The sequence below is a fragment of the Hakea prostrata genome, chromosome 5 (genome assembly GCF_041222555.1).
Source record: "Hakea prostrata isolate BN-2017 chromosome 5, UWA_Hpros_2, whole genome shotgun sequence".
In the NCBI taxonomy this organism is placed as follows: domain Eukaryota; kingdom Viridiplantae; phylum Streptophyta; class Magnoliopsida; order Proteales; family Proteaceae; genus Hakea; species Hakea prostrata.
The window spans coordinates 13,731,316-13,755,499 of NC_142604.1; the positions used below are offsets into that span (position 1 = coordinate 13,731,316).

General features: G+C 37.8%; 1 protein-coding gene across 1 annotated transcript; it reads left to right on the top strand.

Moving 5' to 3' along the window:
- Window positions 1-1,117: 1,117 nt before the first annotated feature.
- Window positions 1,118-22,312, top strand: ATRAD17 (RADIATION SENSITIVE 17). The gene is made up of 12 exons (XM_089156208.1): window positions 1,118-1,738; window positions 3,494-3,560; window positions 10,428-10,504; window positions 10,579-10,626; window positions 11,509-11,565; window positions 12,834-12,936; window positions 14,988-15,298; window positions 15,405-15,759; window positions 16,451-16,576; window positions 19,416-19,626; window positions 19,709-19,769; window positions 21,595-22,312. The coding sequence occupies exons 1-12, from the start codon at window positions 1,541-1,543 to the stop codon at window positions 21,835-21,837; spliced, it is 1,857 nt and encodes a 618-aa protein (XP_089012334.1). The 5' UTR covers window positions 1,118-1,540; the 3' UTR covers window positions 21,838-22,312.
- Window positions 22,313-24,184: the final 1,872 nt, after the last annotated feature.

The window sequence follows — 24,184 nt, forward strand, 5'->3', positions numbered from 1 at the left end:
AAAGTGTGATTGGTTATGCTTTTCTTTTTCGAAGTGGAAGTCTGCTGTATGTTGTTTTGGAACAAAAAAAAAATTCATCTTCTTTAATGGGTGAAGCTTTGTGCCTTTGTAATGCTCTTCAGAATACAATTCGAAGTGGATTTAGATGCATTCAGATGTGTTCTGAAAAGATTATCCATTTCTTAAATGGCATCAATTTGGTCTTAGAGTAGGATATTTGTCTTATTTTAGGAGACATTTTAAGGTTAGGTCAGAATATTGATGTATGTAATTTTATTATTATTTTAAGAGTGTCTAATGCTCTACTAGACACTTTGGCTAGGAGGCCTGATTAGTGTTGAGTTGGACTGTTTGACTAGTTTCCTCTCCTAGTGGATTTCTTAACACCAAGTTGTTTATCTCGGTAGTTTTTTTATGAACGCAGCTCTATTACCTTTAAAAAAAAAAAAAAAAAAAAGAACAACTATTGGTTGAGAAAGGGAAAGTGCATGTGGCACTCTTATACTGAGTGTCTTCGAAATTTTATAAGGACAAGGAAATAGACCATCAAAAATTTTTTTTTTTGGAAGAAGTAGCTGATAATATTAATAAAAGAAGAGATTATACATAAGATCACATACGGTAATAAATTTTGCCAGAGGCATCACTATAAACAAGCTCAACCAACTTGAGCGGAAGAAGGTTACTATCAAAGACCACCTCCCCCGGCACGGAAAGAAATCCAATCAAAAAATCAGCAAAGTATTGACTTCTCGAAAATAATGCTTTAATTTTTTTTGGATGAAAGACATTTATCTATCATTCACATCCAAAGGTTATCGTAAAATTAAAAAAATCAAACCTTTAATTTTTTTGGGGGGGGTGCCCCCCCCCCCGGGAAATGATTTCCTTGTCGAAATGGCCAAAATTCCACCGCTCTGTCGCTGGATTTAGAGCTGGAGAAGATGTGAATCTCTTCCTCCTTGCCCGTGGGACCCGCTCTCCTGAGTATTTCACTCAATCCATACCGAAGGATGTTTCTGGATTCTAATCTTAGGGTTACCAAATCCAACGATACCGATACTACCCAGTATTGACACTTTCTGAATCGTTTCCTCTACTTTGTATTTGTCAAGACTCCAAAGCTTCTCTAGCAAGCCATCCGAACCATATGTAAAACCCGCGCTTTTTCGAACGCGCGACCCTGAAGCTTTGAATTCTGCAACTCGATTCGTCTTCTGCAAGTCTGCAAATTTCGCCGACCACGTTAATTTTATCTCTTCTCACGTGCAATTTTCGAATTATTCTTATTTTTTCTACTCCCAAGCAGTCTGATCAGTACTGCTTCATCCTCTCTCCAAACATATCAGTAGCTCGAAATGTTGATCTCGTCATCTTGTTTCTAGGTTTCTGTTGTGACCTGACTTCTTGTTTATGCGTGTGCTGTGGATACGATATTTAGAGATCGTTGCATTGGGTTTTAGGTTAGGAGAGGCGATGTGGAGTTGCTTAGACTTCAGACCATGCTGATGGGAATAGTTAGGTCTTCTACAAGGAGGTGATGGGAAAAAAACAACTGGTTGTTCTTTCTTCTTCAGACGACGAGAAGGGAGGTCATTCACGAAGAACTAGAAGCAGCAACTCTTCTAAGTCAAAATCAAGATCGTCTGTTCCTCGTGTGAATTCGAGAAGTTCTAAAAAGGCCCGTACTTCAGAATCGTTTTCTAGTTCGCGTAAAGAATCCGTTGGAGTAGAAGAGGCATGTTTCGTTTTATCGATTAAATTTGGTTAATTCGTATTTTGTATTTATGAGTTTTTTTGGTGAGCACTCCTGTATTGGAATCAAACTATTTTATTCCTCAAGCAAATTCCACCTGGCACTAGATACCTTTACAATGATGTTCTTTAATTGATTTTTACTTGTAAATTACAATAATTTCCAGAGAACAGTTATAGTTCAAATAAGACCAGCTGATAGAAAGAAAGGTCGAACTAAAAAAATTGTAGCACTGAGATAAACAACCGGTAAAAAACTGGGTTCGGGGATGGGGTTTAAATGTGTGCTATTAAGACTGCTGAATGTGCATATTTTATTCAGAAGGGAAAGAAAAGTCCACTGTTCGCAGTTCATCATGATTTGGTGTACAATAGTTTTTCTCCCCTTCTCGGGATTAGATCAATAAGTTGGTTATTTGTAATTTTTATTTGGCTTTGTCCATAGTTCATTTAATGATTGAAATAGATAATTGATAGTGGTAACAGAAATATCACAGGCATATAATGCAACGAAAACAATGCAGGTTTGCGTGGCACTGTGCACAAAAGCCAGTTATTAGATATGTTTCATAGGACCATAGATTTTCAGCATCCTCATGAATATGTTCCACATTCTGATCTTTCTCCAGATCTTATGATATGCTACAAAATTGAAGAATTTAACTCCTCAAATAGGTTTGTGTAATCCATTCAAAAAAAATTATCCTCTCAGGGACTGGGGAAGTGAAATCCCCTGGGTTTTACAGAGAGAATTCTCCTAAGCAACCAGTTAATAAATGGCCTTCATTAAACAATCATGCGCTTGAAGCATATTATTATACCATCAATGGTATAGCTTTGCCTGATTAGATGCATAAAGGACCAAACAGCTTCTTAATCATCAATGTCATACTTTTCTGTGGGCCCTTCTTTAGAGTCCCGTTGTACCTTGTCTTGTAATCTCCACCACTTATTGACATACTTGACATACTACGGCATGGAACCATCGATACCCTTTTTATTTTGGTAGGTCATTCCTATCCTATTTTTGACGTTCTTTTCCATTCTGAGTTCATCCATCTCTATCTATCATTATCTGTGTCTTTCATGGTTGGATTGAGTTTTATCCTATTGTGTACTCATGTAACAATTCCAGGGATCTGGTGAAGCTGTCATGTCTGTATGATAAGCAATTCTTTAACAAAGGCTAGTACAGCCTCACCTATGTTGCTGTTTCTTAAAGGAGGCTATTTTGCGTTGTTCCAGTGTCCACCATCTGACTCTCGTATTTGTTAATTGATTTCTATTTTATCTATTAAGTGCTGCTTGTGATTCCAACTGATAATATTTTGCACTCAAGCTTCTTGGTTTTGAGTAGTCATCCTTTTCTTTAAGTAACATTTGTTTAGTGTGTGTAAGTGTAGAACGTCCACAAAACTTATCAGATCATTTGATTTCTGGCTTGAGGTATATGATGTTTTTCTGAAAGATGGCTTGAGAACCCCTCTTTGTGAATGGGTCACATTTATAGTGCTTCACATTTGACAGAGAGTCTTTATGGTCTGTGAACCTATAGTAAACATAGATTACACCACAGAAGAGCCAGGCCCAATTTTAATACATATTTTTTCTAACAAAGTGGCTATATCTTTTTTCTTTTTGGATGAATAAAACAACTTTTTGGATGAATAGAATGGCTATATCTTGTGTTCCTGTAAATATTCCTAACCTTATCTTGTTGCTTGTGTCTTCAATGCAGGCTGACTTTTACTCACTTGATGTGGATTTTCGTGAATGTCTTCAAGGGTTCAAATTAGTCAGTGGTATGACTTTAATAATCTTTCGTTGATTTAATTTTGCTTCACTCTGTACTTTGGACTGTTTGCTTCTTTTATACTGGGAGAATTGAGAATTTTCAGCAGTCTTGTCCATGCTTTTGCTTATATTCTTGTTGTATTACCTAAAATAGTCTCTTTGCGGAATATGCTCACATCAATTTTCAGTTCTACTGTTACCAAAGTTACACATCATATACTTTGTCTTCATTCTACTTAAAACCTTTTGATTCTAAGGTTGGTATTGATAACTCAAACTTGGTGGTAATCCTTGCTTTCTCATCCAGCAAAACAATGTCTTCAGCCAACAATAGAATTATTATTATTTTTTTTTTGGGGGGAGCAGGGGTGGGGGTAACTTCAGGGAACAATAGATTAAGGAACATGATCTAGAGGAAACTAAATGTTGAATATCAAAGTAAAATTAGATTTTGGTTTCCAGTTGTGCCTCTGCACGTCTGGAGAACTGGGAACGTTGGCTTTTGATAATTCCTTTGGACCTGTTTAAGTCACCTTTACTGGAAAACCTGGCAGCATACAGGATAATGCCTTTCAGTTCGTTGTACAAACCATTTATGCATATTGTTGATTTTTGTTCAGCACAAGTTTACCAGCAAGTAAAGGACCTGGACTACTGTGAGCATCTTCATCTTTGTTAATCTGATCCAGACTTTGCTTTCGGGGTCTGTTGAATTCATTTTTATTCTCCTTACAATTCCAAGTTCAATAAGAGTAAAAAGTAGAAGTGGTTATTAAGTACATGCACAAATTAGGCCTTGTATCCAGTATGCAGTATGGACCCAATAGAGCTGATTGGAAGACAAGCATCCATGTTACTGACCCATTTAGCTGGGATAAGGCTTGTTGTCGTTTGCTATTTCTGTCCTCCTTAGTTACTAAATCTATTTAATGTTTTCATTGTGGTTCTCAATTCATTTGCCTTGGGAGTTAAAGTCACTATTTTCTGTTGTTACTATATTGGGATTTCTTAATTTCAGCTGCTTGTTATTTTCTATGCCTCTTGTTATTTCCAGACTTCACCGTTGGATTTACATCTGATTTTTCTGGTGCATTCCCAATTCCTTATAGGCCTTTTTTAATAAAACTTGGGCTAGATTTGATCCAACTTGATCAGTTTACTTAATTTCTCTCTTGTTTGGCTGTTATGTTGACCTGCAGTTCTAGATCTTGTGTTAGTTTTCTAAACCCAGCCGTGTTATTTTTGTGTCTCGATTACTATAATTTTTTCTTTTTTGGGGGGTGGGTTTAAAGTTTCTCTTATTGTAGTGAGTCTTCACTAGGAGGAGAAAATAGCAAGTAATGGTAGACATTGATAACAACAGATTGAGAAAACTGACAGACTCTCAACTTAATAACTAAATGCTGTTTTTTGTGATTTGTCTGTATCCAGTTGGCATGTTTTGAAACTAATGATAGAGCTTGATTTTGTCAAATTTTCTTTATATTTGCATATTTTCAAGCAAGGAAAAAATTTTGGTCGAAACCAACCCACTAAAAGGCCAAAATTTTTAGGTTTTGTCCTAAATTTCGGTCGAAACATATGATTTTTTTTTTTAAATTTCGACCCTAGGTTTCAGGCCTTATATGATGTCCATTTCATCTGATTTCTTGCCTCCTACCTATTTAAAGCATAATAAACACAATGAAACTATTATTTTGCAAAAAAATTGAAAATTTATCATTAAAGTATACTAACAAATGATTGGTTTTGACAAGTACAAATTGTATTGCATACAGACATAGAATCATCATCATACATGAATTGTTTGATAGAATGGTTATATATACAACAAGTCAACAAAATAAAATGACCAACTAGATCAAGTGATGGTGTCTCAGATATATTAAGTTGAAGCCCATTTATCATATATACATAAAATAAAAATACACAATTTAGAAAATAATTATTAAAATCAGAAAATAAAAAAATGGTAGCAACTAATAAAAAAATAAGTTAAACAAAACACAATCATAGATCATAGTCCTAGGCTAAACATATATTAATATCAAGGCAATACAAGATCATTCAAGGCATGAACAAAACAAAAATAAAAAAAGGGGGAAGTTTGAAACTGTTGGGTATGGCTCATGCTTCACATTCTATTGCTACTAGAGTTTCTTTTGTAGCTGTTGTGGCTTAGGAGGTGTTTGGAGGCAAAGGTGTCGTGAAAATGGGATAGAAATCAACAAAAATTGAGGAAAAACAAGTTGGAATGTTGAAATGGTCGAGATGGTTGAAATCTCCGAAATTTCGGTCGAAACTTCCGAAAATCTCCGAAATTTCAGTCGAAACCTGTAACTTTTCCGAAACTAATTAGAATTTTATTTTGGTTTTCAAAAGTGCAGGCATTTTGGTCGAAATTTCGAAATTTCGACCAAAATTTCTTCTATGTTTTCAAGCTAACAAACTGATACATGTGATCCTGTATCAGCCTCTCAGTGCAACCACAGATTATTTAATTCATATATTTCATTCATTGCATTGTTGTGTTGCATCCATTCTTAGGTTCCTTAAGAGACTTGCCATATTGCTGTAATTGTTTTAAAGTTCACATTACACTTGATTCGAGCTTTTTTTTTTCCCCCCCTCTTTTTGGGATATCCATCAGAGTTATACTTTGCGCTAACTCTCGTAGGAAGTTTAGATTTTTTTCCAATTTTTTTGCTTTCCTTTTTTTTCTTTTTTCTTTTTCTTTTGCTCCTCTCTTCCTCCTCTCTCTCCTCTCCCCTTCTCCCTTTTCTTTCTCTCTTTCGTGTGTCTTCTTTTCTTTGATTCTTGTTGTGGTCTTTTCCTTTCGTTCCTTCTGGTCTTGCTTGTTCTTTTCCCTTCTGGCTCGTTGTGTTGTTTTGGCTTGCTTTTCTTTTTCTGTTTGGTCTGGTTTTGGTGGTTTTGGGCTTCGAGTGATCCATTGTGTTGAGACTTCGTCCGGTTTCTTGTTTGGCTTGTTTGTGGTTTGGCTTCGTCGGTTGCGGTTTTTCTGTTTGGTTTGATTTTATTGGTTTTTTGTTTTGTTTTGGTTTTTTTGTTTCTGGTTATGGTAGTTCGTTTCGTTTGATTTGTTTCTTGTTTCGTTTCGTTCGTTTCGGTTTGTTTTTTGTTTGTTGGGCTTCTTCTTGTTTTTTCTTATCCTTTCGTTGGTTGGGTGTCTTTCCCCTGGGGGCTTGTTTTGTTCTTCTGCGGCTGTCTTTGACTGCTGTGTGTCGCTGGGCTTGTTGTGCTCTTGCGGTGTTTTTCCTTCAGATAACTTATGTTTGGTGACTCCCTCACCGTGGGAATTTGGGGTTTTGATGTGTTGTTTTGTTTTGCTTCTCTTGTCCGGTTTTTCGGTGTGGGTGGTTTCCTTTTTGCGTTTTGTGTTGACTAACTCTATTCTACCTATCTCCTCCGTGTCCTTGTCGAGCTTGTTTTTGGTTTCTGGAGGTCTTGAGTTTGTCTTCTGTGTGATCTGTCCCCTTGCCCTTTTCGATTCTTGTGTTGGGGTCCTCTCTGCGTTTCGCTTTGGCCGCTTCTCGGCCCTCGGGGCGGTCCTTGGTGGACTTGGCGACTCGGTTCTTTCCGTTCCCCTCTTCGTGCGGCGTTGCTTTCTCTTGTTCTCCGGCTTTCACGTTCGTTGGCTTCGGCCCCCCCTGCTGCTTTCACTTCATCGGCCTCCCCTGTTCTCCGTGTCGTGTTCGGTTTTTCTTTCTCCTCGTCCCTCCCCTCCCGCCCCCTTGTTCCGTTGCTCTGTTGCCTTTCCCCATCTCACCCTGGTCTTTTCGGCTTCGTCTTGCCGGGGCTCGTATTTTTCCTCTTTTGTTCCATCATCCTCTTTGGTTCCTTGCTGATGGTTCTCATATCTGTTAAAGGAGTGGGTCTTCCTCACTCCATCCTTACCCTCCCTCGCTTCTTTCTCCTTTTGCCATTTAACCTATTATCTGTTCTTTCTTCCACTTACTGTTTGGTGTTCTTTCCTGGCTTTGTTTATTTCGGATCTTCCGGGTCTTGGTGGGCCGTTGTCCGGGTTGTTCTTTCGGAGTTCCTCTCGCTTGTTCTTTTTCCTCCCCTCTCTTGTCGTTGGGCTCCCTCTCTCGCCCTTTGGTAGTGTTTTCATTCTCTTTCAAAGTTGGATTGTGAGTCTTGTCAATTTGGCTTCATCGTGTGAGTTTTCCTCCTCGTATCCCGTCGACCCCCTTTCTCTCTGTTCTTCGTGTGTGGGGCCCGTCTGTTGTTCTACTTCGTTGTTACTTTGTTACATTTGTGGATGTTTTTCAAGAGTCACTTGGCTTTATTTAATGAATCGTTCAGTTATTTGACATATTTTGCAATTTTGTTATTGAAATTGTACTCATTTGGTGTTCCTATTCGTACTTTTCGTAGTGATAATGCCAAAGACTATTTCTCGATCCGTTTTGTAAATTTATGGCTTCTAATGGGATTCTTCCCAATCTTCCTGTTGATACTCCTCCATGGGGTTGCGGGATGACACTTATTGGAGGTCACCCGTTCTCTCTTATTTGGTGGGTTCCTATCCTTTTGGGCTGATGCGTTTCAACTCGCTTGTTATCTTTTCGTGCCTTCATCTGTCTTGGTGCTTCCTCTTCTCTCTTTTTCCTTCATCTCCTTATTTCTTTACCTCCTCGCGTTTTGGTTGTGTGTGTTCTTCGTATCTCGCCGGGATCTCTCTTGTCCCGTGCCTTGTGTTTTTTGTGGGGTCTCTCCTCGGTTCGTTTTATTCTTCGACTTCGGTTTTTGTTCCCGGTGTGTCTTTTTTGAGTACTTCTTTTTCCACCGATCTCTGTTTCCGACCTTGATGATCTTGTATTTTTCAGTGTTCTCCCGGTCGCTTCCTTCCCCTCCACCTCTGCTCCCGTGTACTCGCGCCCCCCCTCCCCCCCCCCTCGGTCTCTCCTCTGTGCGCTTCTCTCGTTGTCCGGCGTTCCGCCTCTGCCTTGTTTCTTGCTCTTCGGAGGGTCTTTCTTGTGTTCGTCCCATCTCTCTTTATTTCATATTCTAATTTATCCCGGGTTCTCTTCGCTTTATCTCTATCGAGATTTCCTTTCCTGATGTTCTTGGCTTTGTCTATCCGTTGGGTCTCTTCGCCTTGGACATCCTTGGGTCTTTGCCTTTACCCTCGGGCTTTGGTTGTGGTGTTTCCCGTGGTTTCCCTGTTCTTGTCCGCTCTCTCTTGCCGGCTTGCTCGTTTTGGCTGTTTGTTGTACTTTTTCGCTTCGTTGCCGCTTACTTCCTCCGTATTTTAATCTCTCTTGCCGCTACATACAAGTGGCCCTTGTTTCGGTTGGATGTGAAGAATGCCTTCCTTCTGGAGATTTACATGAAGAGTGTATATGGAGCAACCACCGGGTTTGTTGCTCGGGGGGAGAAGAATAAGGTTTGTCGCCTCCGCAAATCACTATATGGTCTCAAGCGTCACCTCAGCATGGTTTGGACGCTTTACTACCGTTGTAATAGAATTTGGGATGACTCGTTGTGAAAGTGATCACTCGATTCTTTAAAAACTCGATGGCAAGATCTTTCTTGTAGTATATGTTGATGATATTGTCATTACAGAGATGACACTTCAGGAATTGATAGGTTAAAGACCTACTTACAAGAGAAATTTCAGACCAAAGACTTGGGCAGTTAAAGTATTTTCAGGAGTTGAAGTTGCCCAATCAACAAAGGGCATCTTCTTATCTCACGGAAGTATGTACTGGATTTACTTTCAAACAGAATGTTGGGATCAAAACCTATGGACACTCCCATGGAATGTAACTTAGTTAATGCCGAAGATGGAACCCTTCGATGATCCGGGAAGTCGAGGCTTGTTGGGAAGCTGAATTATCCGACCGTGACTAGACCCACATTGCCTTTCCCGTCGTGTTGTGAGCCAATTTTTGTCCCCCACGAACATCACACTGGGATGCATTATACGAATTCGAGGTATCTTAAGAAAGCACCAGGACACGGGCTTCTTTACACTAATCATGGACATAAAAATGTAGAAGGATTCTCCGATGCTGATTGGGCTGGATCACCTATTGATAGAAGATCGACTACAAAGCTACCACATTCCTTGGGGGAAATCTTGTATCTGGAAGGTAAGAAACAAACTGTGGTAGCAAGATCGCGCGTCCGGTATCGTGCTTGGCCGGTAACATGCGAGATGGTATGGATAAACAATTACTCCAGATTAGAATTATTGATGACACACCAATGGTTATGGTGTGATAATCAGTCAGTTCATATAGCATCAAATCCAGTCTTTCATGCGTCCAAGCATATTGAGTAGTTGCCACTTGTTCGGAGAAGTTACTGCAGGCATAATATCCCCCAAGCATGTGAGGACTGGAGAACACTTGCAGTTTGTTCCCAAGCTCTAGGGAATACGGGTTACCTATATTTGTACAGCTGGGATGGTAATATATTGCTCCAGCTGAGGGGGAGTGTTGAAAGGGCATTTGGAAGGGATTGTCCATCGGTTGTACTGCGCTACTCTCGATAGGAAAGGGTTGTGATTGGTTTTATACCAATTGTGGTTTATGCTTTCCTATATAGATGCTTGTAATTAGCCTATTATGGTTACTTTGAGGAGTTCTCACAGTTTCGGCTCCACCCTCGTGCTTCCTCCTCTCCTCTCCTCTCCCCATTCCTCCCTTATTCTTTCTCTTTTTTTTTTTTTTTTTGTTGGGTGGGGGGGGGGGGGGGTTTTTTTTTTTTTTTTTTTTTTTTTTTTTTTTTGTTTTTTTGTTTTTCTTTTTTTTTTTTTTTTTTTTTTTTTTTTTTTTTTTTTTTTTTTTTTTTTTTTTTTTTTTTTTTTTTGTTGGGGGGGGGGGGGAACGTTTTTTTTTTTTTGGGGGGGGGGGGGGGGGGGGGGTGGGGGGGGGCAAAAAACAACCCCCTTTCTTGGGGGGAACTTGCTGTTCACAGAAAAAAGGTCTTGCATTTTTCCCTATTAGAGAGTCCTATGGGCATTGATTCTTTTGTTGATATTTAAATTTGTTATTGCAGGTTGAAGAAGTCAAAACATGGTTGGAGGAACACTTAAAAAAGTCACAGGTGATTTTGTTTTATGTGTTCATTTTTAGGATGACTCAAAAAAAAAAAAAAAAAAAAAAAAAGTCAAAAGGCAGATAAACAGCCCCAAAAAGCAAAGCACCAGAAGGCCTTAGGCAAAGCTAAAAATATAGGCCAAGCATTATCCTATGGTAAAACAAATATCACTTTTTCCTGTCTTCTGATCAAAGATAGTATATGGAGAGTCTAATGCAATGACTCAATCTCACTGGAATGTTAGTGTCTATAACATCAGCTTCTTCGAAGACGGGCCAGCCTTTGCTAAATAATACAGTCATAGGAATATTCCTTGCTTTTATCCACACTGCATTCATGGGGTAATGTTTGTTGGAGCTCTTCCAAAGGGTTTACAGAGGAGCTATTAGCATTGAGAATTAGTAATAAACTCTTCAGTTCAAAGTGGCAAACAGTTCACCAATGATATAATCTTTGTAGGTAGAGAGTTGGGGATAAAGGAGACTCTGACTAGAATTTCCAAGGTAGACTTCCCTATATTCTCCAAGTGTGTCCACTTACTCTGTCCTCAGCTTGTAGCAAGACCAAACCTTGCTCATTGGAGGCCCTGAAAGTTTAAATGCAAAATATTGCTGCTTTCCTTTTGAACTCCATGACCCAAATCAGAGTGGTCCCTGGATGGAGGGGACTCATTATTATTATTTTTAAATTTTTTTTCGGTTAAGGGCAGTGAAATTACTTAATTTTTTTTCCTTATGCAGAGTCTTATAATTTTTCACTTTCTATGATGTTTAATAAAAAAATAAGAAAAGAACCTCCATGAGTGTACTGTGTTTCTACCTCTACAGCTCTACTTGTAATGAATATAAATCTTGTTGGAATTGAATTTGTATTCCTTGTTATGTGTAGGACAAATTTCATAATCATGCTCTTCTCATCACTGGACAAGCTGGGGTTGGAAAATCTGTATGTTTCTCATCTATTATGATAACGTTAGGCTGTTTTTATTTCTTTTTGTTTTTGGATGAATAAATAATTGTGTTAAAAGACGAAGACACACATACAACCCGGCATAAAAGGAGTGAAATTTAAAGAGCACCGATAAAGCAACATGGGCAGGGCCCAAAGAAAATTGGGCCGAACAAGGCCAAAGATACTATTTCTTAGATTTTTTCTTGTTCTTCCTATTCTTGGAGGACCTGGGCTCAACCAAGAAGTCGTCGCCGAAGGGATTATGCCCTTTAGAAGGACGGCTACTCCTTCTACACTCAACATGATCAAGGGCAAGCGAATTGGGGAAGAATTGAGGATCCATATCGGGCTCAGCAGGGATTGGATCACCAGGCTGAGAGAAGGCAGAGCAACCAATTTTAGGGAAGTGGGCTAAAGGGTTTCGAATAGGGAGGGTGGAGGATATAGGTTGCTTCTTGGTTATAATATGATGTTAATCACATATAAAGGGTTATCAGAGTTACTTCTCCTTGGCCTAAAGTCTCATGAAGTATGTTTAGTTATCAAAGATTACTTATAACTCAGTAACTCTTCTTGCAGCATGGTTAAGAGATTGAAAGTCATGTTTTGGTGAAGCCTTTGGTGGGTCCCTTCTGGGTCTGATAAGAACCATTTCTCACCTGCTATTGCAATGGCCAAGCAGGTGGGTACCTGGACTATTGAATATCAAGCCCCCGGCCCCAACTCAAAAAACGGCCATGCCATACTTCATCTGTTAGGGGTTGGCTAGGCTTCAACCTCATTCATTGCCATCCCTTGTTTGGACCTGCAAGTTTTGTTCTGCATTTGGTCTATTGTTTTACTGGTTATGTGTCGATAGGCATAACGTATATCATGATTTGTAATTTCTTTGTCATGGTTTTCGATACAGATGTGAATTGTCAATTTTTGTTGTAATATGGTATGACCAGATTTTTACTCCACATGTTATTTTACCAACGGAGTCATCTTTCTTTCACTCTTCTTTATTTTTAGATACTCTTTTAATGTTTTTATAACTTTCAGAGATGGTATATTATGTTGAGCTTGTATTGAACATAAAGAAATTCATAACAGAAATGGATTGGAATGATTGACAAATGCCAACCATGGTATTGAGGATTCTAATTTTGTTGGTTTCTTTTAGATGTGTATCCAGAGCTTCAGCCCCTTTAACTTTCAAAGGTTGTCATCTTGTCATACTATTCAGAGACTTAATATCCTGAGGGCTTTTTCTCCTGCAGGAAACTGTCCATGTAATTGCATCACATCTTGGAGTAAGCGTGTACGAGTGGAAGACACCTACACCCACTCTTTGGCGAGAACACATTTATAATGCAAACACAGGTACCTCATGCAACTACTTTTCTACTGGGGGATAGAAAAGCGAAGAACGAAGGGAAGATAAGACAAAAGGGGGGGGGTTGTAAAGGGGAAACCTAAGAAAAATCAAAGATGCAGGGTAAGGGGGAGAAGAAGAAGGGGGGAGAAGGATGAACATGTACAAACAAAGCTTTAGCTTCAATTCATCTTTTTCTGTTATGTCCAAATAAAATGATGATTATTGATTACATGAGTATTTAAGATGAAAGAGATCGTACCCAAATAACCCCATTCCTTAACAAAGAGCAAATGGTATTCTAAAATAAAAACAGCTAGATAAACCCAATAATAAACCTAAAATAATTAATATTGTATTTGATCGTAAAGTTAATTGGGCCTGGTTCATCTCAGTCTGGATTCTGTAAGCGATTTGGGTTGGTCGAAGGCTGTGATGCATGAGATGGCCCTTTTTTTGTAATGGTTAGACAATGAATTTATGAATGAAGTTATGAGGCATCTTTGCACTCAGTTATTGGAGTAAATCCTTGTTTCAACGGCTGGTGCTGTGGACAGGAGACCTAGGATTGAGAAAACTTGTCCTGGACCCCCTTTCTCATATCTTCTTTTCTTTTCTTTTCTACTCTTCCCTTCCCTGCTCGATCTCTACTGTTGCTGCAACAAACTGCTTCTGAAGAACTCTCCTAAGACCTGCATTGATTCACAATCAACACCAAGATTCAAGAGTTACTTCTGTTGCTAAACTCTTGCACCTTGCGGCTTTTTTTTCTTGCTGATTCTGCTGCAACTTCGAGGCTTCGTACCTCTTCAACTACTGGACCTTCTGGGGACAAATTTGAAGCATCTCAAAGGTACAACTTGCTCATCAATCGACTGTGTTTTCTTTCCCCAATCCATCAACCTTCTATTTTGAAGACTGGTTTCTAATTTCAAGTCCGCTTCATAAGTCAACATTCAGCCATCAGAATTGGATCTGGACACAAAATATTGAATAATTATTTAATAAATAGTAAAGACTGAAACAAAAAACTACACAGTACAGTGAGCAATCAATGTTATATAGCCATCCAAGTACAGTGAATGGTACAAAAGTCAAACATTCTAGTCTTCTATGTCCCAACTACAAAACACATATGCTTCAATTAATAGGTGGAAACCAACCCCCCCCCCCCCCCCCCCCAACCAAACTTTTGAACATGCAGGCATGAAACATTTAATACTGGAGAACATTTTATCTGAAATTGAATGTTTGGCTTTAGTATCTATATTGACAGTTTACTTTAGCATACTGTATCATTTTCCTTTTGTAATTTACCAAAAAATTTGAACCATTATGGAAGATTTAGGGACATCTGTTTGATGGGTTTCAACCCAATTCTCTCTTTGCAATCTTGCCATGAACCTTAGATGAGTTTAGAGAGGTTTAGTTCTCAATGATTGGAAGTTTTTGAAGAAATTTAAAGCATTGTATTAATTGGCACGAATAAATTTTATGTATTTTTATTTGAAATTTGGTATGCCATATAAAGAAATGTGGTGTTTCAAGCATTTTGTTTCAAATTTTTGACATTTCAATGCGATATTATCTTGTTTATATTTTGTAATTAAATTTGGTTTTAGGGCTTGAAATCAAATATTTTGTTGCAATTTTGTATCTTAAGATAATGATCCTATAATGTCCAGCATATCTCTCTAGTTCAGGGGACACCTGGTTGAACTTGAGCTTTCTTTTCCCCATTTATTGGCCAAATAAGTGAAACACTACCATTGCTTCTACTGGATAATTAAAAAAAGAAAAATGGTTGGGGTTTTTTTTAGGGGGGGGGGGGTGAACCGTCAGTCATAACTTACTATAAGCATAACTGTTATCACATATATGAACCACAATACTCTTTTGTGAATCTTGAATAAAAATGCTTGTAAATGCAAATTTCTATCAGTTGCTATTCTTATCCCATTAATATTTGTAGATGCAAAAGTCACTGGTTACATGGCAATTTATGTGCACTAACTGTTGTTGTATGATTGATTTTTGTAATTTCTTTTTGTGTTGTTAGAAATTCAGTACATGTCGAAGTTGGATGAATTTCAATCCTTTGTTGAGAGAATAAGAAAGTATCCATTGCTTCCATTGGCCTCTACGGAAGGGTTTAGAAAACCAGCCATACTGTTGGTTGATGATCTTCCACTCACAAATGGAAGAGCTGCTTATGAAAAACTAAGCAACTGCTTGCATGTTCTTGCTGGGTCAACTCAGATCCCAACAATTATATTGATTACCGAGTACAGCAAAGCTGACTTAAGTGACCCTGCAAAACTTTACTGGGAAGAACTTAAATCATCTCTTGAGAGTGCTGGTGCTTCTAAGGTAGTTTTCCTTGAATAAACTTTACTTTATCTTCTTTAGTTGTTTTCAGGAATTTCAAGTCTCTACTGTCTATGCACTTCACTTCTTCCTGTTACACTCCGTTCAGGTGTCCTTCAATCCTGTTACTGTAAATTCTATCAAGAAGACGCTTTATCGAATATGCAAAGAAGAACAGTGTAATATGACTGATGAACATATTGATCAGATAGCAAAATCAAGTGGAGGTGATGTCAGACATGCAATTACATCTCTACAGTACTTCTGTCTGAGACCAAACCTGTTGCTTTCTTTGCCTTCCTCCACTCCTTCTACCAGCCTCTCCAATGAAAATTCAAAAGAACTTGGTGTATTGGATGATAGATGTCCTTTGCCTTTTGGCCGAGATGAGACACTTTCTCTGTTTCATGCCTTGGGAAAATTTTTGCACAACAAAAGAGAGACTTTCAGTGGTGCTGGTTTAGGTATGTAAATAGAGAGGTTATTTTTAGTCCTGGAAATTAATTATAAACATACACAAAAAGTACAACACATTTACCTATCTAGTATACCTTGATCGTTCTCTAGCAATATATTGGATGGGGAATTGGAAGAGCAGCATTTTGGGGTTGTTCATCTGAGGAAGTCATTCTTGAACCTTCTCTCAGGTATTATCCACTGTTAAGGGTGAAGCTGAATGTATTTTCTTGTTTTGCTGAACTCCAAGCCCAACACAAGAAAGTTTAATGATTAAGCTTGTACTTTTTCCATTCAGTACATGCTAGTTCTGTTGGCTTAGGTCCATCTGTAACTTAACTATGCATCTAGGTCTGTTGGCTCAGGTCCACCTGTGACTTAAATATATCTCTCTCTGAAAGTAGCACTTTCTTTATCTTTCACAGAGATGCACATGTTCACTAACACCCAACATATCTGCTATTTTCATTTTTTTTGGGGTAGGGGGGGGGGGGGGGTCTGCACGTGCATCTTTTTAAAAATGAAAAGCATTTGCTGAAATGAATATCAGATTCCTGCAGATGCTCAGTTTGAGTTTATGCATATAATAAATGTTTCAATCTAAAATGAGAATGCTTCATTGTTGCCGAATTGGACCTTTTTTTCTTCTAACTATTTTCTTTTTTAATTTCTTCCTTATCTAACATTATTATGCTGTAGGAGAAGATACATTTCACCTGAGGGAGAAATTTGCAAGGTTACCTTTGAAGATGGAAACTCCAGAGAAAATCCTTGATCAAGCACATGGAAAAGCAAGATCAATTGCTGATTTTTTACATGAAAATGGTAATCACTCTCTTTTCTTGGAACTTGTTAGTTTCAAGCACTCATTGATGCCATTTTTTGTGGAATATGTGCTGCTTTTAAGTAGCAGTCTTGTTATTGATAAGCATTTGTTAAACTCTTTCTTTATCTAGTTTGTACTTTTTGGCTACTGACTATGTAATGTTTCTATCAGAGTATAATTAATCACTAAACCTAGGTTATGTAGTGGCCTAATTTGAGCTACATGAGGGGTTTACATGGCCATCCATATTGTTTGATCAGTAGTGTAGCTTCTGGATTGCCCACATGTCCCATGTGGTTGGATGTTGTGGGTCACCACAACCATATGGCCCAGCACACATCGGTCTGCAAGACATCAACATATTTTTGTCTCAATAAGCCTCAAAATGAAACAGGGGTTGCTTGTACCGCCATTACCAATTTTGACTGAATTGTTTTGACCAGATTCCAGTGAAATCGACTTATTTTATTAAATTATAATGATTTCACATATTTTCTCGTTAGTACTTCTGAAGTACTAAAAAACACCAGTCACTTGGCAAAGTTATTCATTTTACTGAATCAAGACCCAATGGTTATATGTGGATTATCTGTTTCAATGTTTGGGTGGATTTGAAGCATCATGTGGCCAATTTTCTGCGGGGTGTTTTATTGAAATACGAGAAATTCTTCTAAGGTCCAAAGCCAATTTACCATTTGCATTTAGTGTTTTTTTTTTACAATCTTTATATTCTAATATGTTGAGGACATTTAGTTGTAGTTTCCCTTCAGTCTGAGGTCAGATGTTTTCTCTTGACCATTTAAATGACCAACTGAAATTTGTCATATTTCATTCAAAGTTTGACCAAAATCTGAAATATTTCCATTTCGACCATTCTCAAACAGTAATCTTAAACTTTGAAATCTTGCTTCTGTTAGTCATTCAATTATGTTAAGCAATAATTATTTATTTTTAATGTCTGTGTGGGTGGAGTGGACACTAATTTTTCTTCCCTTGTGTGAGTAGAACAATTAATGGCATTTACTTCCTAACTCCTAAAGGAGTTCGTTGTCTGGAAATATGTTGAACGATTTCGCAGCATAAGCTTGAGTTATATTCTATATCATATTTTACTGTCTTCAAATTTTAGAAGATTGGGGTTGTAATCTGTAGCAGTTCATTTGCTTTCAAACAAGACCTTCCTATATTTGAATTCTTATGGTTAGTGTTGCTTGCAGATTTTTTTTTTGTTTTTTTCTTTGTGTGGTCAGAACTGCAACTAGGCAATGGAATGGATAATTTTCTGGTTCAATGGATTTGAGGTTTTCATTCTGAAATGAAGCCTTAGAATTTGATGAAATGGGATTAAAGTTGGATTTGGGGGTGTACAGTGCAATTTATGCTGAACGTTGTGGATACTTTAGGATTAAAATTTGTTATGAAATCTTTAGGTTCCAGTATGATGGAATCAGCACCAAGGAATAACATAATGGTCACCTCTACGGTCAATTGGAAATTCATTTAGGATTGTATTCGGGATGCGGGTCATCATGATTTTAGGAATTGGTAGCTGATTGGCAGAATTGCCCAATGCGGATCAGTATCAGCAGTCCTGATAACGATACTGGCCAAGACTGATCCCATATCTGACAGCTATTCCTATTAGTCTGCTGGTCATACACCATAATAGCTGGAAGAGTGGGTTTAGATGTACTCATCTTGACAGGTTCATTAAGGTTATGATGGGAAATCTGTCTTGGATCAATTGCAAATTCTACATACCAAAAGAGAAAGGAGAGTAAGAAGCAGCAGTATCTTCTGCTGCTGTTGCTGGGCGGGATGACCACTGATCATCTTTTTTTGATTTTACATGATTTGACTCCATTGCATTTGCTTGATATCTCCTTGTTAATTAAGTGTTCCATCCTAAGGTTGCATTTGGTTGCTACAGAATAAAGGGTGGTGATTGAATTCTAAAGTCCTAAAAGGGAAACTTTGCATCCATCTCTCGATTTAATGTATAGACTACAATTTCTTACCATTTTAGTAATTGAATTTTTAGAAGTAGGTTTTATTTTATTTTATGAACCCAAGGAATTCAAACTTAAAGTAAAGTGAATTTTGATTAACCAATATAGAATGATTCGAAGTTAATGGTGTAACCATGTGTGATAAAGTTACTGTTAAGTGCGTCTCAGTTTTTGTTTTTTTGGCTGTTTTGTCTATTTGCTAGTATTGGTTTGGGTTTATATTGTGAAGGGCAATTTAGGTAACTTAGTTGGAAGTTAACAAGTGTGACCAACAGCAAGAATACAAAGGAGAAGAGTTGATGAAGAAGATGAAGGTAAGAAGAGAAGATGCAACGGGTTGAATGCTGCATGTTGGAGTGATCTTCCAATACACCTGCGTTAGTCCACCAACAAGAATAGAAAAAATTACATGGCCCTCCCTAGTGAGGTAAAAGGTGAAAAATCAAACATCAGTTTACAAGGCAATTTGTTAATAATATAGTTCTAATAAGTAGGTGGACCTTTCCTGAAGTTGTATTATGTTATTATTTATTATAACTTACATCATGATCCCACAGTTTGATCAGGTAGTCTACTTGTCAAACTGTGGCCTATTTTTCCCATTCTCTATGATCTTCTCATCAAATGCTTCTTCTCTTCAGGGTTGTGGTTTCTTAATGCACTAATATTGTTACAGTTACCAGAGTTTCTATTTTAGGTCTGAAGTTTCACTTTCTTTAATTTCCATTCCACCAAATGGCATCTAAGGGGTGGGTGTGCATTTGTTTGTGCATGCGTTTTTTATGTTTGATACGGTGAACCAATAATCATATCTCCTGTTTTGGGGCAGTCCTTGATTTTATGAGTGACCAAGCAGTTGATGATGCGTGGGCTGTCTCTTCTTACTTAAGTGATGTTGACTGCCTTCTAGCAACCTCTGTGCATCAGTTCACATGGTCTCAGATGATGAAATATGAGCGGGAAAGCATAGGACAGGAAGTTGCAGCTTCTGTAGCTGCGCGTGGGGTGCTGTTTGGAAATTCACACCCCTCACCTTCCAGGTCTGTTGTCATTTGGTTTCATTTTTTGCATTCTCTGAGGATAACTATGCCACCTTCTTAGTTATTTTCTGATCTGCTGCAGATGGCATTCAATTCGTAGTCCAAAGCTTTGGCATGTTGAACAGTCATCAAGGAAGAATAAGGTCTGTTAAAAATGTGACTTATGTTCCTTTGTTTTCAAGCACCTTTCTGCGGATTTTTCTTCGCGTCTGTGTGGATATTGTCCGTGCAGTGCTGGGAGGACCCCACGTCTTATCTTATAAATGGCGAAATAAACCACAGGTATGAGTGTGAATACAAGTTTTATTTTGCACTTAAGTTTTTAAATTCTCTAAATTTACATTAGAATTTACATCCCAGTTTGAAAAATGGTCGGTCATCCCTTGCCGCCTTGCTTGAGAAAAAACCCTATTCTTTCTCACCCTCTGCATCTGCTCATTCAGCAAAGTTTTCTGCTCCCAATCTCTGGCGTTCTTCATTTTTCTTCTTGTTGAATGGATCTTCCCAGTGGGAATGGTAAAATGGTTGGAATTAGGGAACAAAAAAGAACTGTAGGCAAGAAGTTACAAGCATTAAATCAGCATCTCAACTGATCTATCTACTGATTAAAATCACAAATAGGTTTCAGAAGTGAACTACATCTCAGATTTTGATCAGTAGATAGATCAGAGGACCTGCAACTCAGATTGGGTGGAGTGGGTTTTTGTATTTTTGATAAATATAACTCAAGATAGTCACAGGATGTGGGAGAAAAACAAGCGAGTTCAAACCCTGGAGAAGGAAAGAAGGTGAGATTTATATTTTGGAGAAGGATTTGAGTTGGAGAAGTTTGACTCAGACCAGTCTCTGGTCATGAATCGTTTAAAATAAGGACAGAATGGGGTGGGGAGAGAAAGGGAGAGAGACAAGTGCTGACCACTTCAAACTATGGATACTAAATGTCTATTTCTCCATCTCTAGTGGAGAGTACTGAAATAGTAACGTGGAGGAAGGTTTGAATATTCTTGTTCGTCAGCACCTCCCTGAAGATTCTTGGTATAATCGATAGTAAAATAGGGTTTTTTCTCACGCAAGGCGGACAGGGATGACTGATCGATTTTCACAACTGGGGTCTTAATTTAAATTTAGAAAAATTAAAAATTAAAGTGTAAAATAAAACTCATAGTTACACTCATACCTGCCGTGTAATTCCTTCTAATGTATCATAAAATAACACGTTGGTGTTCTCTCAGCGCAGCGCGGATATCGTCCGCGGGCGCGAACAGAACTCCCCTCTCTGATGTCTTAAATCTCAAGTTTTAGTTTGTATTGGCAGTATCTTGTTCTAGCTTCTGGTTGATAACTATAGAAGAACCAAATATCTTTTAGTAAATAACATATACATATGAGTTCGATAGTGTCCTTAAGTTGTGGTATCTCAGTTTCCCCTTCATTTTGTGAGGATCCATGTGGCCAACCTAATTTAGTTGGTATAGGGTTGTTGTTGTAGTGTCCTTCATGACCCAACATATAGATCAATTTGTGCTGTTCAATTAAGTGACAACCTCACTGTGGGGATGAATGTTAAATTTATGTCTATGCCTATATGTACCATGTCGGTTGTCTTATTGTCGTAATGTGATGATGCCAAGCAATCAAGGTGTCCTACAACTATCTGGGAGAGTCCCAACATGAGAAACGAGTGATCTTGGGCTTCATCCTGATCATCTGCTGGACAGAACTTTCAGTGATCCAGCAGATTTCAGTAGGCCCCTCAAATGGGCTCTTGAAATCCTGTTGACCATGGGAATTGATTCAGGAAGATTCACACAACAATTCTTGATTTACACTAAACTGCTTGCAATGGTGGTCAGATGTTCTTTGGATTCTTAGGCATCAAAACAGACAATCCAATTGTATATCCCTTAATGTTGATTCAATTTCCGAACCTTAATTTATTGTCTCCTGATTTTATACATGTGATTGTAGAATGGGATGTTACAATGGAGATATGAAGCATTTAATGGCTTGAGTTCATCTGACATGAATGTCATGGTTACTGAGTATTTACCTGTGCGGAAATGGCTCGGACTCCAATCTTCAGAGGGTAATAATAGGGAAACGAAGGTAAGCAAGATGGAAGCGGATTGTTCTGATCCGATGGTTTTGGATAACACAAAACCTGATAGTGCTGAGGAAAGTGAAGGTGAGGATGAAATAGAAGATTGGTGACTGGTGAGGCATGTTTATGTGGTTTTGGAATGTCGAAAATCTGGAAATGGCTTTCTCATCTGTAAAGAAACTTTGCAATATCCTTTTGTAAATATTGCCTACTGCAACCGTTATTATCTTTTGGTCTTTAATGCAAAGCTATGGCCGCGAAGGTTTAATCAAATTTGCAACATCCGAGGCTGGTTGTTTCCTGTCAGATTCCTTCTACGGCTGGTAAGCAAAGAAAATTTCAACTCTTTCATGGTAGCAGCGATTCTTCATTAAGATTGGCAACCCGACCCGTCAACTGTCTAGGCGCTAAGATTGACAGGTGTGCCTGACATGACTCTTTCAATTTGATATTAGGAAGGAAATTGTTTCAGTCATGCGCATTTAATGCATATGACCGTCAAGTGAGATTTCGGTCTGTCGAATCTGAAATCTTCGGTTGTGATCAAAATTTTGACCGAGATTTCAATCACACAGATCGAAGTGTTTTACGCAGATTGAAGCAAGGTCTAAGGTCCCATTTGGGAAGCAGTAATGTCGCTTGTGGAATATTTTTTTGGAGTAGTTATGGTCTGATTGTTTGTGATTTCCTCATGATTAACATTTTTAAATAATAATAATAATAATAATAATACATCATGCTAAAAAATAATAATAATAATACTTCATGCTATTTTTGGTGAAATCCTCTTGAATGTCATTATCCAGAATTTTCTTATTAACATCTCTCAAGGTATCAAATTTATCTATTATTTTGTATATTCATTTGTGACAATATTTTTTTCCCCTGTGGATGCAATTGTGTCATTTTACGTGCTTGTTAGTGCATCTGCGTGTAATGACACCTTTTGATAATGGTATCAATGATACATGGCTTCTAATTAAATTTTGGAAACTTTTGAGAATAATAAAGAAAATGATTAAATCTAGGGAACATAACTGCAAGTAGGATTAGGGGATCACTTCCTAAACTTGGTCACGGATGATTAATGTTATATTGCTGGCCGTGTACGTCATATTAATGTGACAGTTGGGAGTATAACAGTTACGTAACGGTGAAGTCATTTCTCAATTACTGATGTTGAAGCACCTCAAATAATGGTTGGTTGGCTGGCTAATGAGGGAATCATCATGTTGACGAACAAGCTCATGAGAAGTTGCTATGTCCATAAGTTTTCAGCACGGTCAACAGATTCTTCTGTACCATTAACTTTCACAGAAGATGAATCTTCCTTTTGCTAAATATGAATATGAATGTTAACAGATACCATAGAAACCCAATTCAAGTCATTAAAAGCCCTAGATTTTAGTCAGTTTTGCTATTTTTGATCTTATTCGTCTGAAGCTTGAAGTGCATGTAGCCAACCTGCGTTTGGCATTTCTTGATCTCCTTGTTTGGGTCTTTAAACTTATTTGACTGCACATGCTGTTGGTCTTAGCATGTCGGTAACTGCCGTGAAATTAGAGGCGATAAGGGACGGGATTATGTTGACGCAATCACTTCAAATTACCAAGTTGGTTATCTTCTCAGACTGCAAAGGTACAATTGAAGCCCTAAATGGTGGGAGTCATTCCTTAGACTAGATATGTTGTTATATTGTGGATGAGATTTTGAAGCTTAGGATGTCTTTTGAGTATGTATTTTTTATTTTTATTAGTAGGTCCAACAACATTAATGCAGATTTCATTGCTTGTAGGGCTAGAAATTTTAATATCTCTAGAATTTGGTGGAATTGTCCCCGTATTTCATGTTAAAGAACTTTTTTATTGTCTTTAGGGATTTTCAGCTGGAGAGCTTTATATAAGTTTATTTTTTTAAGGGATAAAAAAATAAATTTATTTGACCTTGAAGGGAACTAACGGTTAAAATAGGGATAATTACTATTGCCCCCTTATACTTTGGTTTTATTACTAATCAAACCCCCTTCTTTGTGAAATTACTATTGCCCCCTCACTTCTAACAGTGTTAAGTTGCTGTTAACATCAAATATGAAATGTCTATTTTGCCCTTAAAATTAAGAAGTAAAAAATATGGCATTACCCTCATTTGTAGAAACTATATTGCATGTCAATTATATCCTTAAAATCTTATATTTTAAAATTAGTTTTGGATTTGGTGGGACCACATACTTATGATTGTTGAAACTTTCACATTCCACTTAATTTTTCATAATCACCATGATGGAAGTTTTACAAACAAATTATCATATAGATCCAATTGATAGAAATTTGGTAACATACATAATGGTCGCATATATTAGGTGATTTTCAATTTGCGCTTTGAATTAATTTGATATTTCTTACATTTTGTTTATATTTTGTTTTATTTAATTGCATCTTTCCTTTATTTGGTGATTTA

What these genes read in the sequence shown, in the direction of transcription:
- ATRAD17 (XM_089156208.1), top strand. Translation starts at nt 1,541, where the DNA reads ATGGGAAAAAAACAACTGGTTGTTCTTTCTTCTTCAGACGACGAGAAG. An exon ending in AATCCGTTGGAGTAGAAGAG is followed by an intron (nt 1,739 to 3,493) that starts GCATGTTTCGTT and finishes TCTTCAATGCAG; the next exon opens with GCTGACTTTTACTCACTTGA. An exon ending in TTTCAGTGGTGCTGGTTTAG is followed by an intron (nt 15,760 to 16,450) that starts GTATGTAAATAG and finishes ATTATGCTGTAG; the next exon opens with GAGAAGATACATTTCACCTG.